General features: G+C 43.2%; 2 protein-coding genes across 2 annotated transcripts; one reads left to right on the forward strand and one right to left on the reverse strand.

The window, feature by feature from the left end:
• Positions 1–850: 850 nt before the first annotated feature.
• On the forward strand, positions 851–9,625 carry LOC127987463 (uncharacterized). Its single transcript, XM_052589807.1, has 3 exons — positions 851–887; positions 985–1,410; positions 1,486–9,625. Exon 3 carries the CDS (start codon positions 2,438–2,440, stop codon positions 6,437–6,439), a length of 4,002 nt encoding a protein of 1,333 aa, XP_052445767.1. The 5' UTR covers positions 851–887; positions 985–1,410; positions 1,486–2,437; the 3' UTR covers positions 6,440–9,625.
• Positions 8,864–10,171, reverse strand: LOC127986899 (uncharacterized protein F54H12.2-like). Its single transcript, XM_052589154.1, has one exon. It carries the CDS (start codon positions 10,169–10,171, stop codon positions 8,864–8,866), a length of 1,308 nt encoding a protein of 435 aa, XP_052445114.1.
• Between the last annotated feature and the right edge of the window lie 9,316 nt (positions 10,172–19,487).

Here is a 19,487-nt window from a genome sequence, read left to right on the forward strand (position 1 = left end):
TTACAGTCTATGACGTCTTTATGTCGTCTTAATATTTCATGTTAAGCAGATTACGCAGCCATATGCTGATAGAGATATTTTTAACAATATAAAGTATGTGTTATTGGACTTAATATCATGAATGAAAAAAAAAATGAAAAAATACTTTTATTTTGCATATATCACCATATCCTGTTGAAAATACTTTTATTTTGAAAATATGACGCCATCCTGTTAAAATACTTTTATTTTGAAAATATGACGACGTCCGGTTGACGCGCGCTTAGTTTTGCCTGCTTCAATGCTACGTATAGGATATCAGAAAAAACAATTCTGGTCCGTTAAATCTACGTTTTGCCACTCCGTTATCCGTTTGTCATCTATGAAGACGACATCGCGGAAGGTGTAAGCGTAACTAAGCGTGACTCAGAAAACCATTTTTTCCCGTTTGCTAACTGTTCGCAGTGAAACGACATATGAGGATATGATTGTGAAATGGCTCCCCCCGGTGAGTCTGGATGAAATGACGCCGTTATAGTGAAAATTGCGCCATCTGCTTGCGGTTTAATGTTATGACATCACGATTTCTTTGTCACAGTGTGTGTATGTGTGTGTGTGTGTGCTCCATTAAACTGTAAAATAAAAACCCTCTCCATGTGTTTGAAATCATAACACTTTTTATATTTTTTTATCACAGGTTCAAATATTGAGCGCCAAGCCTTTGACGCTATTAATACACGTAAGTACGTATTAACTATTCTTTTTATAAACTAAAATGAATGTATTTTAATTTTGTATATTATTAATTAATTTATTTATTTATTTATTATTTTTTTTTATCATAATTTTTTTATTTATTTATTTTTTATTCACAGAGGCTGCGATTGATCCAGACAGCGCAGCCGATGGTAAGACAAGATCCGTCTCCATAATTTTTTATGAGAAATCAAAATTTAAAAATTTTTTTTGTTTATGAGGAATCTAATTATTTATTTTTTTTTTTAGATTTTATCCAATTCATCACACAACCCGCCTTTCAGACAGTTATCGATCTCACGCAAGATGGCGATGAAGATCCCACCGTCAACGTAACAGACAACATCCCGCCTGATTCCGCTCCGGCCCACATCGAGAATCCAATAGGATCCTGCGACGAATCACTCCCTGGACCCGCCGACGAACCAGCGAGAAAGAAGACTAGAAAAACGAATCGCCCCACCTCTCCGGGCAGTCCTGGACCGTGTGACGAACCACCAAGAAAGACTTATCGTTTTACAGCGGTGGTCCGACCTGAACCGAACGGCGAACTTCCGAGAAAGGCTTATCGTTTTCCCCCGGCGATCAGTCCTGAGAGCCCTCCAGAGAGGAAAACTCTCTGTCCGGTACCACCGAACAGCCCCGCGACCAGTCCTGAGACCGATCTGTTTTATGGTAAGACTAACTACATTATTTGCATTTAAACCAGATGGTGTCAAACATTAAGATTTTTTTTTTAACATCCAGCAGACTCGAGTAGAAGCCATAAGGATGACGTGACTACCTGGGGCATGTCTCAAATCGATGCCTGGGACCAGAGTTCTTGGACGAGCGAGCGTGACGAGGTGTCTACCACCAACGTGGGTCAAACGCCATATCCTTCTCCCTCACCGTCGTCCGAAGAAGTAGAAGTGGAAGAAGTGCCGGCGCCTCAGCCGCTTGATGAATCATTCGACGATCTGCCTCCGTTTCATAGCCCCATTAATTCGATACAATCATTCGGTCAAGAGTTTCGCGACGCGCAGGTTGACATAAACAACAAATACGTCGAACTCCGCAACGTACAAGATGATATTAACAACAAATTGATCGCGTTGGGCAACGAGTCTCGCGACAGACAAATCGAAACCCTTAGCAGATTAGACGCGTTGCACGGCGAGCTCCGTGTGCATCACCTCGAGACACGCAGTCGATTCGATGCTCAGGATCGCTTTATTCAGGATCTGGCCAATGAAATATTCCAACGCGTCAATGCTATGAGATCGACGATTGATCAGCAGTTTGATAGAAATGATCGTACGGTGACTCAATACCAAAGGGAATTGATGCTAATATTGCACCACCTCATTCTCACCATCGTATATGAGACTGCGGAGTCAAACTGAATATAGATGTATTCAGAGTGATTCTTATATTCCGTCTATACTTTGTTTTACATATAATCCGATATTTCAAGTAATTCTTATATCTCACGTCTGCTATGATTGTTTAAATATTTCATGTATGCTTTTTATACTTTGTTTTACATATATAATCCGATATCTGCTTTTATACTCTGATTTGTCATATATGCTTTTGTATTCTGATTTTGTAATAGTTCATGTATGCTTTTTTATACTCTATGAAATGTGTAATAGTTCATGTATGCTTGTTTTAACTCTATGATTTTGTAATAGTACGTGTTTTGGTCTGAAATCTAAAAATGGACGGTTCAGACGACTTACGTCAATCCTCCACAGAACTGACGCCGGACGAGATCGAAATGCTAAGTTTACTTCCGGACTCTTTAGAACAGTATTTGTTTAATCAAGAATCCCCTCCTATTTTGGATCTTTTTGAATTAGCCGTAAATCCAAATATGAATTTGTTCGATCCTCTGCTTAGCCTAGACACCGATTCCGTTGTACAACACGGCGGTGTTTTAAACAACCCACCGGCGCCGTGCACCGATCCTGATCCTGACAACACAGAGCACCCCACCGGTAATGATACTCCGCAAGCGTCCACATCAGGTAACGTCGACCCTACTACACAGACTCGATTAAGCCGTACAGACGTTGACAGGTTGATTCGCGAGGGTGGCGACGTAAACGGATATCATGTTTTACCACGACCTCGTTTCAATAGCGTGACATTGAGAAGGACTACGAATCTGAGAGAGATTAACTCTACAGATTTGGCCTCTTACCACGCCCGCTTACATGACATGCTTACCGGAATTGTGAATTTCGCTAGGGAGTTTGACCAAAATTCTCCGGTGATCAATATCACATTGACGGCTCCCAGTTTACAGACCCCCGTTAGCGGGATTTTAACCCGCGGTAATAATTACGACGTGGATGGGTTTATGGATCAAATCGAAAAAGTTTTACAGAGCAACGACCGGTTACTATCTGACCAAACCGTAGAATTTGAAGCTTCCGTAGCCATGAACAGACAAGGCGGGGGTCGTCGTCGGAAACTCACGGACTTGGCTGTTGATGAGGTGATCAAAAGGAAAAAGACGAGTTTATTTTGTCCGATCAATATTTCAAATAATTTGTGCTTCTCCATCTGCCTCGCCCGTTTTCTAAACCCCCAACACCCCGAGAGCGAGTTAGAAAAACTGGCTTCCGTCATCCAAAACAGCGTCGGCTTCTCAATCCAAGACCGAATCGGTCTCGGCGACATAGCCTCGTTCGAACGAGCGCTAGACATTAAAATTGTCGTATTTCACAGATCTAACGCCATGATCTTAGAAACCTACAAAAATTCTGACGAACCCCATCCAAACACGGTCTTTCTATATCTCCACGACGACCACTACTACATGATAACGAGTTTGAAGGCGTTCCTCGGCTCACCATATGTGTGTCCATTTTGCTACAAATCTTACAGCAACCTCAGATACCATCGATGTAAGCACGTCTGCAACATCTGTTTCGACGCGGAATGCTACAGGTTCCAAGCGAGAAACCTACATTGCCCCGATTGTTTGCGTTACTGTAAATCGGCTTATTGTTTCGAAATGCATAAAAAAAACCCACCTCCCGGTCAGGAATACCCCGCCTGTGATATGATCAAATACTGCAAACTATGTAACCGACGTTACGACGTTAAACCGGGCAACCAGAAAACCAAACACATATGCGCCCCAGACAAATGTGTGCATTGTCGAGAGTCTCTGACGGACGATGGAGCACATCAATGCTTTATACAACCTCTAGAGCTTAAGGAACCGTGTGAAAAGTATATTTTTTACGACTTTGAATCACGTTACGAAAACGGACGCCACGAGGCTAATTTTGTCTGCGCCATGACGTTCAAAGGTCAGAAATTTACCGCCTACGGCACGGACTGTATCGCTAAGCTAATCAAGCGCTTCAGACAACCCCGATACAAAGGCTACTGCTTCATCGCTCATTACGCCTCCAGATTTGACGCCTTTCTAATTCTGGAGTATTTTTGCAAAGCGGGGATCGTGCTCGAGGTCATAATGCAAGGGTGCAAACTACTCCTGATGTACGACGACGCATTTGCCCAACGATACATCGATAGCTACTCATTTTTCCCTTTCGCTCTCGCCAAAATGCCAGCGGCGTTAGACTTGACGACGACTGAAAAAGGCTATTTCCCCCATCTTTTCAACAGGGTGGAAAATGAGAACTACGTCGGACCGTACCCTGACAAAAAGTTCTACAACTACGAGAACATGTCGGATAAAGCCCAAGAAAAGTTTGACGCATGGTACAGCACGGTCAAGGGTGAGCTCTTTAACTTCAAGAAAGAACTGTACGACTACGGCGTTAACGACGTCGTGTTATTACGTGAAGGCTGTATGAAGTACAGGACGTCATTCCTACAGTGCACCCAACTCGACCCTTTTGCGTTCACGACGATCGCCAGCTGCGCAATGGGGGTCTTCAAAACACATTATCTCAGCAGAAACACGCTAGCCCTGACGCATAACAAAGCGTACATCCGCCAGAATAAGTCCTACTCGAGCGGTTCGATCCAATGGCTCGAGTATATAAAAAAGACTCGAAACGTGGACGTTCATCACGCCGTAAACCACGGCGAGGTATCGATCGGTAAGTTCTTTTTAGACGGCTACTACGAGCAGGACGGCGTCAGGCACGGTTTAGAGTTCTCGGGGTGTGTTTTTCATGGACATTGCTGTCGCTTTGAACCCAATCAGACGCACCCCCTGTCCGGAGTACCCTACGGGGTTCTCAGGAACCAGTTTGACGATAAGATTGAAATTCTCCGGAAAGCGTACGGTTTGCAAATCGAGGTTCTGTGGGAATGCGAATGGAATCGGATGAAAAAGACCGATCCCTCCGTGATAGAATTTATGGCCGATTATTCCGCCCCTGAGAGACTGAATCCGCGCGAAACGCTCTATGGAGGCCGTAGCAACTCCTATAAGCTATACCACAAAGTGAGCGGCGATGAGAAAATAAGATATCTGGATTTCACCAGTCTGTACCCTTTCTGTCAGGCCAGGAAAAGCTACCCGATCGGACACCCCGAAATCATTTTCGCAGATTTCGAACCGATTGAAAATTATTACGGGCTTATCAAAGCCACCGTGTACCCTCCCCGCAACTTACTCCATCCAGTCCTTCCTTTCCGTTCGAACGGGAAGTTGACGTTCGCGCTATGTAGAACCTGCGCTCAAGACCAAAACCAGACCTCGAGCTGTACCCACACGGACCAGGAAAGATCGCTCTCGGGCTGTTGGGTCAGTATCGAGCTTTTAAAAGCCATCGAGAAGGGCTATGTGGTAGCCAAGATAGACGAGGTTTGGCATTTTCCACAACGGTCAGACACGTTGTTTGCCGAATACGTAAAGACCTTCTTATGTTTGAAACAACAAGCTTCGGGCTACCCTCCGAACGTCGTCACGGATGCTGAGAAAGAGGCTTACATTAGTGACTATTTTGAAAAAGAGGGTATTCAACTCGACCCGGAAAAAATCAAGTACAACGCCGCCCAAAGGGCGATCACTAAATTAATTCTGAATAGTTTGTGGGGGCGCTTCTCTTTAAGACCAAACTTACCTCAAACGATTCTGGTGCGCGAGCCCGAAGATTTCACCAGAATCGTTTTTGGCAACACCGACACCTTGACCTATTTCTCATTCGTCTCAGACGACGTAGCTCTAGTCCAGCATAAACCCGACAAGGACGATGTTTGCAAGGTGCGCGACGTCAATGTTTTTGTAGGCGCTTTCACTACAGCGCACGCACGACTGGAATTGTACGAATTGATGGACAGACTAGGCGAACGACTGCTATACTCCGACACCGACAGCGTCATATTCGTGTCTAGGGACGGTGACTGGGAGCCTCCTCTGGGTGATCATTTAGGGGAGCTGACGAGCGAATTGGACCCCGACGACCACATAACGACCTTCTGTGCCAGTGGTCCCAAATCATACGCGTTTGAGACGGTCAAAGGTAAAGTCGCCATGAAAGCTAAGGGCATAACTCTGAATGCTAAAAATTCCAAAGCTATCTGTCTCGAATCCCTGATTGGTCTGGTCGACAGCTATGTGACGTCTCACGATAGATCCAAATACATCCTGGCTCATACGGAAAACATTGTGAGGGATAAAAAGACTCTCACATTACAAAACAAATCAGTCGTTAAGAGGTTTAAGGTCGTCTACGATAAACGTCGGCTTTTAAGCGATTATACCACGCTTCCTTACGGCTACTGATCAGATGGCGATGCACAGAGGTTCTCAGGATGTGTCCGATTTTGATTTCAGACTTCAACACCCTTTCAGCTGCGTTGTATCTGGACCGTCCAATTCCGGAAAGTCTTATTTTGTGAAACTTTTGTTGGAAAAAGGTTTGAATATCATTTCGAAGAAAATTGAAAACATTGTTTGGTTGTATGATTGTTGGCAAACTTTGTACGATGATTTACTTCAATTGTATGACATTAAATTTATACAAGGAATACCCCAGAGTCTGAATGATGATGATTTACTGCCTGTTACCACCGCCAACCTTCTCGTCGTCGACGATCTCATGGAACAAGCTAGCGCTAACGTCGAACTGCAGCGCGTGTTCACTCAATACTGTCACCATCGTAATCTCAGTTCTATTTACATAGTGCAAAATTTATTCGCGCAGGGAAAGTCGAGTCGAACCATCAGCTTAAACGCCAATTATATGATCCTGTTTAAAAATCCTCGGGACGTCCATCAAGTGGCGATGCTAGGTCGTCAAATGTACCCCGGAAACACGAAATACTTTATGGAGTGTTATCACGACGCGGTCGACCGACCTTTCGGATATCTAATGATAGACTATAAAGCGAAAACTCCGGAGCAGTACCGTCTCAGAACAGGATTGCTTTCAGACCGTCAAGTGGTTTATATCCCGAAAAAAAGAAGAACGTGATCACCATGTCCGCGAGGCTTTGTAAGCATCTGCCGGTGTTAAAAATGCTACATAAAGCCACTCCTAAACAACGACGCCTTATATTACAATCGGCGTCCGACGAATTCATTTTAGCGCTCTGCGAAGTGGCTCTAAACATCCTCTACGGGGTCATTCCGGTCAGCAGGCAACAGTACCAAAAACTGAAAAAGAGAAGAGCGGATATTAAATTTGTAGCCGATAAAAAAATCGGCATAGCGGCCAAGAAACGAGTCTTCAACCAGAAGGGAGGGTTCCTGCTACCGCTCCTCAGCGTCGCCGTGCCGTTTCTCACGAGCTTGATAGCGAAACGTTAGGATGGAGTACGCCGAAAAGATGTATTTAGTCCCTCATCATCAACTGGATAAGCTCAAGAGTGAAAATGCTCGCGAGAACATTCAACAGACCGTGGAGAGCGATTTGGACGCCGCCATAAGAAATATTTTACGCCGCGACGATTTGAATCCTTATGAAAAAGTCAAACTTTACAGCCAAACCCTGAACAGGTTTTTGACCGTCGTTAAACAAGGGGATCGTGAGAGCGGTGTTTTAACGCTTTCGTTACCCCATCTTGACCCCGGTCCTAAAGACGAATCGCCGACTGCCGCTAACGTCGAAGACGGTAAAGCCGAGGAGACTGTCGTCGCCGAAGTTCTGAAGAACGTCCCGTCGAGAAGCGTGAAAAACAGCAGATACATATTAGACAAGATGTCTAAAGCTAAAGGACTAAGCTCGTGGAACGAATCCGGGGAGTTTGTGTTCAGGGGTAAAGCCGTACAAGGTTCGCACATGGTCGATTTGTTAAAAAATGTTACGGCTCCGCAAAACGTTAGGGATGAACGGAGACCTCCGGGATGGTCGGAGTTTCTACGCGCCTTTGGCGAATTAAACATCCCTTTTTCTACGGTGCCGAACCAACAGGTCAGACGTACGATTAACTCTCTAAAGAGTAAACCCTTAGAACCCCCATCACCGTCTGTTAGACCTTATAAAAGAAAAAAAGGGAGGAGATATTCACCTCCCTCGGGTGGAGATTTTGAAGACTCGCCGTTTAAATCGCCGACTATCGACCTACGACAATGGCTGGAAATGTAACGACTCCTTAGATCGAGCATTCATTCATTTGTATCTTATGATTAAATAAATAAAAGACGATGAGAAATATAATGGTTTAAGCTTTTTTTTTATTTATACGTCAAACATGTCTGCACACAATGAACGCACGATAACATTTTATCATTACAAACATGCGGTCTCAATCTCTTCACAAAGAGGGACACCATTTTATCATTTCTAATATAATCATCGGTGTATAGTTTCATCACGTGGCTATAGTCGCGACCTCTGGCTAGATGATATAGAAAAAACACACAGTGCTGTCCGCAGGTATCCGATGAATAATCCTGGACGCGTCTGTCGGAGTATAATACGTCTACGTCGTTGACGTCTAGAAAGTTATTGATGCTGATTGGAAAGCGGGGGCTGTCGGGCGGATTGCCGAAGCTGTCGAAAAAACAAGCCGTCCCCTCTCGCGCTAAATAAACGGCTAGCCAATGCTCCCCCCGCGATCGAGAGGGGTGGGTATTAACGATGCAGAACGACGGTAAGATCCCCAACGGTTTTTTGGGTAGTTGATCGCTCGGCAGAACCCCGAGAAAATGAGTCCCGCACGCTATTTTATCCACGATAGCTGTGAGTTGTAGCGTGTTCATCTCTCAGTAGTGATCGATCAGTACCTGTCTACGGTTAGACACTTCAATGAGGCTGTCGAATACGGCGTAGATTATTAAATTAACGGTATTCGGCAGAGCTTGTCTGAAACGAGCTTCTACTCTGATGTTCCCGGACTTGATGAGGGAAATGTGCTGACCGCAGTCCTCGTCCGGCGTCAGGTTAAATGCGTAGAGCGTGTATCCGTTCAGGAAATCATTCCTGCTGATACAGAGCGGTCGATCTTTAAGGTGTCTCCCGGTCGTCATCGCCAGCTGATAATATTCGCGCACCGCCAAACCGGCGTCGAAATTAGGTTGTAGGGGCTTGGCGGGAAATTGTTGACCGTCCACGTAGACCGCTAGGAATTCCAGATTGTAATGTTTGAACGCGAATGGATTTTTCTCGTAGGAGCCGGTGAATGCGTCGTTATCGACCATACCGATAACGATAGACTTTGGCAGCGTTCCTAGAAACAGATTTTCTTGATTGGAAACTCGAGAGCCCGCGGGTATGGAGAACGATTTTAGACAGACCCTGTCGATGGGGTACTTGGCCGTGGTCGAGAGCAGCGTTTGGGCGTGAGCCAGTCTCACCGGGGGTGATACGGAAACTTTTTTGACAAATAGGGACGCAGCCGCTATATGTAATTTGTAAGCCAAGTCGTCGGACCTCATCAGACAGAATTCATCCTTAGCCCGTATGAACCGTAATTTTAAATCCAATCCGTTAATTAAAAGTTTCTCTTGAAAGAATATATCGCTGTGTATGGGCGCTAACAGTTCCACCTCGCTGCTTCGGCCGGTGTAGAGCGATCTCTTCGTCAACCCCTCGTTACGACCTGCGGGGTCATGTACGTCCATGTGACCGGCCGTGTCTTTGTGAAACAGCCCGGCGCTGAAAATACTTTCCAACGTATCTTTACCGTAGTTGAGCAGACTTTCGATGATGCAGCGATACGGATGAGTTCCGGAGCTCTGAGATATCAGACGGTCGCCGAGGGTTACGTCGACCTGTGAAAACATGGTAGCTGCCAGGTAATTTATCGGTCCCACCTTAGCCGGGTGAGCGATATCTGCTCCGTCAGGCCCCGTGATTTTCACCCGTAGATAGAGCATCGTGTTGTTAAGATCCAAATAATCGTCGCCGTTGCCGGCGATAAAAAACTCCAACGGTGCAGAGTACGATATGGCCGATAATGGGGCTACTTCTAAATAGCCGTTTTTCTCAATAACGGTCTGCGTCAGCGGGACCGTAAATAGGTCCAACTCGGACTTGATGCACTCCCCCGACATGCGGTGCAATAACGCCATGTTAGAAGATGGTTTTTACGACTCTCTTGATCGACGCCTTTCGTCTAACAGCCGCCTTACGCTTTCTGCGTACGACTGAGCGTTTCTTCGGTCCGAGTGTTGTTTTCTTCTTTCCCCACTGACCACGCCTCCTCACACCGGGTGGTTTAGACATCCTCTTACGGGCCATGACCATCAGACCGGATCCGTCTTGAGCTTTATCGTTATGAGACCGCGTCAATACGTTTGAGACGACGTCGGATACTATATTTTTAGCGGCCGATTTTAGATGGGGTTTCGCGATGCTAAATCCTCTTTTTAACAGAGGTACAGCCATCCTGAACAGGCCTCTGAAAAGACCCCCTAACCCCGCTCCGTACATAACCCCTCCCCCGGCATAGCCCGGCAAATCCCCGCCGGCCTGATTTCGGTAGTAGCTGACGTAGTCGGCGGTCTCTCCGGGTCTATAATAAACCATTTTTCGGTTTAAAGTGAAGTTTTACGATGACTTTCCCGTAAGAAAATGGTACTCTGCGGTTTTGATCGTCCTTCAGCTCTATGGTGATGTCGGTGATGTGATCCTTGCTGATCGATGCGTAATGTGGGTTGTCGTATCTAGCAATGACCGAGTCGTTGCTTTTACCCGATATATGTACGCATCTCAAAAGAGGAACGTAAGAATCGCCGACCGTTTGATATTGGATAATATCCGTGTAGACGTACATCGTGTAGAACCCCCCGTTGATATCGCATTGATGAGGGGCGTCCGCGACGGCGTTTACGGTAAAATCTGGTTTTTTATGATAGTTTAAACCTCCTAGAGGTTTTAGCGTCGTTCCTAAAATAGTGGCTAGCCTCCCTCGAAAACTTATCGAAATGTTGGGTTTCGCGGTCAGATTCACCTTGTTTTTGAATTCGTCGAGACTCAAAACGGCCGCCGGTGCGGTAAGTTGATTTATAGCACGCAGGATTGTACGAATGTTTGCGTAGTACCCGCCGCTTATGTGTAATTTCGTAATTGCAGAAAAACCGCTATAAGAGCCTTTGGAGGTCTTGCTATCCGGGGGTTCCGGGACCGTATGTAGGAAGAAATGACCGTCTTCGTCATCAAAGTTGTACCAACTTCTAGGATATTCGATTTCGGCGAGTCCGACTTCCCATTGTCCTTTCAAGTCTATAGCTTTTGCTAACCTGGTCGTATAGGAGGATATGCGATTTTCAGGATAAACCGACGACGACGCATTGCACGGTAACGTGACGTAGAACCCGTGATCGTCCATGGCGGTCCTTCGCCGGTATGATCTCATCCGTTAAACGACGGGGTGTTTTAAGTCCAGCAGAGTTTTTTTATCTATGTAACTATTAAATTTTGAAGGCCACCCTAGCCATTTCACTAAAACGAGCGTAGATTTCCCTTGTTTTTTCTGGCCTAAAATCTTTTCCACCTTAAAAGATTTGTTTTTACTCACAATTATTTTTTGCAGCTCTTTTTCGTAAAAAACCCCCTCGATGACATCGCCGTCATAATCGGTGAGTCTGTAGACCGGGGGTTGACGCGGAATACGCGAGGATACGGTGAAAAATTCCTCCGTGTAGTTCTGCTCATAACCTTTGGCGAACGGACCTCTCACTTTAGAAATCCTGACGACGTCGCCGACTTTGAAATTAAATACGGATCTCTCGGTCTTCTTTATATCGCCGTACAAGTTTTGAAACACTTGATCCTCGTTTACTTTACCGACGTCCACGGGTCTCATTCTGATACTTCGATGATAACTGGTATTGTACCCCTGCACGATGTCTTGTAAAACATCTATGTATCGACGGGAATTTGTAGCCGTTAAAAATCGCCACATACGACTTTTTAAGGTTCTGTTAAATCGTTCCACGACGCTGGCTTTCAAATCGGTAGCGGTAGCGAAATGATTAATGTCGTGCTTTTTCATCACATCTTGAAATTGTTTGTTAAAAAATTCCTTTCCCTGATCCGTCTGCAATTTCTGAGGCACGCGGCCCTCTTCGAGGATAGACTCGAACGCTCTAGCGACCTCAAGACCGCTCTTATTCTTCAACACACGAACCCAGGCGTACTTGCTAAATACGTCTATGCACGTCAGCAGATATTTATGACCGTCGTTATCCTTAGCGTAGGCGATCATGTCGACGAGATCGGCCTGGAACTGAGTATCGACCCCGTACACGACCACTCTGTTTCGTTTGTATTTTATAGGCGCTGGTTTGTGTAATGTGTAAGCGTCCTCACCAGCCAGCCATTCTGAGACCTGTTTATCGCTTAGACGGACCCCGGTGTCTTTCAAGACGGCGTCTTTTAATCGTTTTTTACCGCCCAAAGAACCAGGGTTGGAGGGGGTGTAATAAGCCTCTTTCATGAGCTCCGACATGGTGCCGTCGCAACCGTCAAAAAAGAATGACGCGTACAAGCGGTTTGAATCAATCTTTTATTAAAAAAAAAAATGTTACAGGATATAATTACGAGTAAAATGGATATAATAAAAGATAGTAAACATGGATATAATAGAAATACTATAAGTAAAATGGATATAATAAAAGATAGTAAACATGGATATGATAGAAATACTATAAGTAAAATGGATATAATAGAGGATAGAAAAGATACTATAAGTAAAATGGTATTAATACATACTCTCTGATTAAAAAAAGAATGGGGTTAATACGATTCAACATGCAAAATGGATATAATGATGTTACATACACAGACTAAAATGTACAACGGTTATAACAGGGGTGTTACAGGATACAAAATGGATTAATAATACCGTCAGTGGTAATCTAACCAGAAAAGAAAATCGCGGCAGGCCATCATGTTTTTGTCAAGGATGTAATCTACGTACATTACGACAATTTTGTCCACGTTTGTAATCACTTCGACGATTTTGACAACGTCGTCCTGATCATCGGAGTCATATTCTTTTGATTTCTTCATTAGCTCGGTGCAGACATCTGCCACGTAGGTACAAGTACTCAGCAGATCGGTGATCTCGAGCGGGGATCGTGATTCACACAACATATCTAGAACCTGTTTTATCATTACGATGGGTGGATCGTTACCGTCAACACATTTGTCCGTCAAATAGTCCCACGAGCTAACCAGTCCTCTTATATACGCCATATTTTTCTTTAGATTTGCCTCGCGCACGGTATCGTGACACGGAGTATCGGGGTGGGATGCGTCCATAATAATCTTGCTCACGAGATTCGTCATCTGCTCTCTGTAATGGTCTTTAAACAATAATTCCATACAGTACTTTAGGCTACAGGCTGCACCCATGTTGGAGGCGGTTTGGTCACTGGCCATTCGCGTTTGGGAGATTTTCCCAGAGATCAACGACGTCGCCGACTATTTCCTTGCAGGGTTTGTCCAGAAGTCTCGCCCTGATTTCTTCCACCTTGGAGACGATGAATGGTTCGTCTTTTAATTCGCGCAGAATAGTCCCGACTGTTCCTTGAATACGATGGGGTTGAGATTTTAACCCGCACCGCTCCAGGAGGGTAGTGATGATGGAATGAAAAGAGGGTTTAAACAGCTTGCCCGAAAGTTCGTCAAAGTGTGTGTCGAAGTAGTAGTTGGGAGGGTCAAACAGACAGGAATGTTGCAGCTGACTAGGATGGTCAATCGCGCAACCCTCGCACTCGTCCTTCTGCTTATCGTTGATGAGATGTTGCAGTAAAACCACGGTCGCGGCTTTCACGATTTTGAATCCGACGTCGGTGAAACATCCGTCTACGACGTCGAAGTCAGGATTAGAATGAGGAAGGGTTCGGTCGGATGCAGAGGAGTCTTGCGATTGGACCCCTAAACTTTTGTCCCCTCTTTGGGGGCTGGGGGTCCCGATCATCAGATCTGAGTCTAAGCTACGTTTGATAGGTGGTCCGAAGTAGTTTTGGAGGTCCGAGGCTTCAGCGGTGACGATGTTGTTGGGAGCCCAATCGTTTTCAAGGCACGATTCTAACTCTATGCGCCGTCTGACCGTTTTAGCCGAGACCCAGTCGTTGTGGAGGCCCGATGGACCGCCGGCGTCAGTCGGAGTATGTAGGGTTGCGTCGTCGGGAGGGTCGAGAATGCTGTCGAAAGAGATACCGCAGCTGCATACGTGGTCTTCGGCCATGGTTTATAAATGATGCTCGGGAGGGTCGAGTCGCGGTATTTTATGATCGCTGCGGAAAAGGGGAGGGGGCGTTGGAGCGCTTCAGCCTTGATTTATACACGGCGCTTGACGAGGTCCGACCGTGGAGCTTTAGAATGGTTGTAGTGAATGGGCGGGGACGGCAGAGAGTATGTGCTGCTCCGAGCACATCTCTCGGGGTGGAACAGTTGCACTTTAATTTTGTTGTATCCGTCATGCATGTCACACCATTTGAACATTTTGTTGATGGTTGAAAAAAGCCTATTCAGTAGATCCAGATCGCACCACTTGAACAAAAACTGCATTTCATACAGATCGTGATGCTCGTTAGGCAGGATGCGTCCAAACCGTGTGTTGTTGAGCTTTGTCTTGTCTTTACAGCAGAATATGTAAACAGAATCATTCGGTCTCTTTTGAGTATGGTCACCCACCACACGGTACCGGACATTCGGGGTCGTCCCGTCCCACTCCGCCACGTACAAAGGCTCCTCGCCGCCGTCATTCAGATCATTCCAGACACGTTTGTAAAATAGAGACCAGTCTTTTTCAGGAAATACCAGACACTCGTCTTCCCCAGCCTGAAACTCACCGAGGCCGTCGGTGGTGTAGAGCGTAACGACTCGAGTTGGTTTGTGAAATTTGTATCCAAATACGCGGTTACTACGCATCATAAATTCACCTTTAGTCCATTCTGAAATTTCATGGAGAAAACTTGTCAAACGGATGTGTCCGAAAGGTTTTCTCGGCGCCATAGTCAGGCTATTCAACATCCTGTTGCTCGGCCCCAAATCTACCGATTGAGGGGAGGATAAACCATCCATGCTCATGTAGCTCATGTTTCCCTTTCCGACGAAGCGTGTAGAACACACCGACCCCATTTATACACCGCTCATAAATGTAATGGGAGGGGGAGAAGCCGTATAACCACACACACACACACACACACACACACACACACACACACACACACACACATAACCTTATAACTGTGATAAACTTCAAACAAACTAACTGACACAGAGTTCAAACAACTGGCACACACTTCAAACAAACTAATGGTCAATAGGGTAAAACTTTCTGTCAAAACCACATGATCGATGATTGGGGAGTCTTTCATATACCGTTTTAATTTAAAACTAACAGGTCAATAGGGTAAAACTTTCTGTCAAAACCGCATGATCGATGTGTGAGGAGTCTTTCATCTTCCGTTTAAACTAGCCGTCAAAACCATGATTTAGAACTAACAGGTCAATAGGGTAAAACTTTCTGTCAAAAACGCATGATCGATGCTTGCAAAGGTCATAGGTTAACCCTTGAAGTCGGAAAGTTCCGCCCATCCATCATAAGGTTACCGGAAGTTCAACCTGTCAAAAGGTCAAAGGTCAAAGTCATAAATCATCTTGACAGAAGCTATAGAATACTTACTACTTCTATCACAAATCATTTTTATTAACCATTTAAACAGAAGGTCGTATTAGGCCTAAGTATAAAACCCGATTCCCAAAAAAAATTGTGACATTGTGAATAAAAACAGAATACACCATAGATGACATATCAAATGTTTAAACTGAGAAAAGGTATCAATTTAAGGGAAAAATAAGTTGATTTTAAATTTCATGGCATCAACATATCTCAAAAAAAGTTGGGACAAGGCCATGTTTACCACTGTGTGTCATCACCTCTTCTTTTTATAACAGTCTACAAACGTCTGGGGTCTGAGGAGACAAGTTGGTCAAGTTTAGGAACAGGAATGCTGTCCCATTCTTGTCTAATACAGGCTTCTAATTGCACAACTGTCTTAGGTCTTCTTTGTCACATCTTCCTCTTTAAAGATCTGGACTGCAGGCTGGTCATTTCAGTACCCGGATCCTTCTTCTATGCAGTCATGATGTTGTAGTTGATGCAGTATGTGGTCTGGCATTGTCATGTTGGAAAATGCAAGGTCTTCCCTGAAAGAGACGACATCTGGATGGGATCATATGTTGTTCTAGAGCTTGGATATACCTTTCAGCATTGATGGAGTCTTTCCAGATGTGTAAGCTGCCCATGCCACACACACTCATGCAACTCAATACCATCAGAGATGCAGGCTTCTGAACTGAGCGCTGATAACAAATTGGGTTGTCCTTGTCCTCTTTAGTCCGGATGACATGGAATCCCAGTTTTCCAAAAAGAACTTCAAATGTTGATTCATCTGACCACAGAACAGTTTTCCACTTTGCTACAGTCCATTTTAAATGAGCCTTGAATCAGAGAAAACTCCTGCGCTTCTGGATCATGTTTAGTTATGGCTTCTTTTTTGACCTATAGAGTTTTAGCCAGCAGCGGTGAATGGCACGGTGGATTTTGTTCACCGACAATGTTTTCTGGAAGTATTCCTGAGCCCATGTTGTGATTTCCATTACAGTAGCATTCCTGTATGTGATGCAGCGCCGTCTAAGAGCTGAAGATCATGGGCATCCAGTATGGTTTTCTGGCCTTGACCCTTACACACAGAAATGATTCCAGATTCTCTGAATCTTTGGATGATATTATGAACTGTAGATGATGATAACTTCAAACTCTTTGCAATTTTTCTCTGGGAAACTCCTTTCTGATATTGCTCCACTATTTCTCACCGCAGCATTGGGAGAATTGGTGATCCTCTGCCCATCTTGACTTCTGAGAGACACTGAGAGACTCTTTTCATACCCAATGATGTTGCCAATTGACCTAATAAGTTGCAAATTGGTCCATTTAACTTTTCCGGCCTCTTATTGCTACCTGTCCCAACTTTTTTGGAATGTGTAGCTCTCATGAAACCAAAATGAGCCAATACTTTCAACATTTGATATATTATCTATATTCTACTGTGAATAGAATATAAGTTTATCAGATTTGTAAATTATTCCATTCCTTTTTTACTCACAATTTGTACAGCGTCCCAACTTTTTGAGAATCGGGTTTGTATTTATCTCATCCTTAATGTTAAATTCTTAATGATGATGATAATGTTAAATTGGAATACATGTAATAATTAAATCAGTATTAATTAAGCCTTCAGAGATAGCTGCGTCTGAAGTTGATTTTAGATGTAATATGCCTGTTTACAGTTTAATGCTGATCAGACATGCCTTTACATAGCAATTACAACTGTATAATGAAATGAGATTAATGTTTAATACAACATTTTTAACACAGAAATATGTAATGACAAAATGAAATGATAGGCCTACTTTACGATACTTCTGAAAGTAATATCGCCACTAGGTGTCGGTAAGTCACTGTGTTAATAAAGAAGCCTTTTATTCAATCTATTCATCCAAGATTCAGATTCTTTCAGGAATAAATTCAAGTGTCTGTGTTTAATAATTTGTCACTGAACTGTCTATAATAATAGGTCTTTCAAAGACTGATTCATATCAGGATTCAGGAATGATACATAAGTCTACGCTTGCTGTTACTTTGGTTTGATGACGTCAAGAAAATACCCCCCACCCATTCACATCTGAAAACTACTACTTATATGTAACACAATATAACTGTAAAAATAATGTAAATATGTAACTTCACATAATTTTGTACATATTTGTTTACATGTTTGCATTTAAATAAAGAAAACGCTTGACCCTCTACTTGCTCTATGTTCGTTTTCTATCTAGCCTACTTAAGATTAACAAAAACACTTTCTTTATATATTCTAAATATTTATATTCTAACTACTTGTTCTCTCTCTCTCTCTCTCTCTCTGTGTTTGTGTGTGTGTGTGTGTATAAAGTAGTCAACGTTTGAAGTGGATCAAATCTTTTAATCAAAGCTGTCCTAAAACCAAAACGAATATATATATATATATATATATATATATATATATATATATATATATATATATACATATATATATATATATCGTTTTGATTGCTTTTGTTGATCTCATTATTAATAAAATAATCTGCTAATATAAATGTTTTAATTAATGATCACTTAAAATGCCAAACATACCAAAACAAGTGGTTAGCGTGGTTTCAAAGGACATTTAAACCATCTCTGATTGGTTTATTATATTATATTAACCAATATAATCTATTAGAGCGTGTTGTATTGTTATTGGACATACTGTAACTATGCCTGTGATCATTAAAAAAAACGTGTTCTTTATCCCCGCGAGGAATATGCGGAAGTGAGCGCATATTCCTTTGAAACTATCCACTGCGCATGCGCAAAGCAAGCAGGACGGCACCGTGGGAAATAGTTAGACCTACTACAACAAATAAAGAACAATTGAGAAAACGTAAATTTGATCCATTATTTCGCTTTGGTTTCCTTGTTTATTATATTTCCCGTTTCGAGCTGAAAGCAATGAAACAAACGTCAGTTTTTAATATTTGGTTCATACAGAAAAACAGAAAAACAAAATATTGATTCGTTATTTCGTTTTTTGGTTTTCCAGATTAAATGGAATAATTGAATGATCGAATGATACACGGACCTACTCCGCATCCTGGATTGGTCCAAGTTCTTCTCTCCATGAGTGAAAACCTAAGTAGCAAGAGACATAAGTTTAAATGCAGTAAATAACCCATTGCCAATTGTATGACAAAGTAGTTAGTTCTTAGCCTGTCAGATATAACACAATAATAGTCTTTATATGGTATAATTGGGATTGTGTTGCCTACATTGTAGTCAAGCGTTTTCTTAAACTACCAGTGAAAAATCAATGATTTCAAGCATTTAAAGATGTTTGAAGTTGTTCTACGACATAAAACACCTATACAGTAGGTCCATTATAATGTTTAAATAATTTAAATGAACATTCAGTTATTTAAAAATGGTCTAATTAGTTTTACTACGGATAATTAATGTAGTTACCCCTGATGTCAGCTTTTCTCCCGCCATACAACCTAACCACGCTGTAGTGCGGAAGTGCTATGACAACTGATCCTATACTCTATTTAACTTGCTAATTGTCATAGTAGTCCATCCTAACATACAAGCTAACTACTGTAGTGTGCATATCATAGAAAACATACATTTATCGATTATCAATCACATTTGTGATTAAATTATACAACACACGCAAAAAAAAAAAAAAAAAAAAAATGATGGCATGCATTAAGCTTCAATCGTGCCTAGCTAATAAGTCGGTTAGCTTGGTAGTGGTAGTTAGCTAAATAGTTTCCATTTACATTGCACAT

Source organism: Carassius gibelio, chromosome B22 (genome assembly GCF_023724105.1).
Source record: "Carassius gibelio isolate Cgi1373 ecotype wild population from Czech Republic chromosome B22, carGib1.2-hapl.c, whole genome shotgun sequence".
In the NCBI taxonomy this organism is placed as follows: Eukaryota; Metazoa; Chordata; class Actinopteri; order Cypriniformes; family Cyprinidae; genus Carassius; species Carassius gibelio.

Coding starts and splice junctions, on each gene's coding strand:
- LOC127987463 (XM_052589807.1), top strand. CDS start 2,438: ATGGACGGTTCAGACGACTTACGTCAATCCTCCACAGAACTGACGCCG.
- LOC127986899 (XM_052589154.1), bottom strand. CDS start 10,171: ATGGCGTTATTGCACCGCATGTCGGGGGAGTGCATCAAGTCCGAGTTG.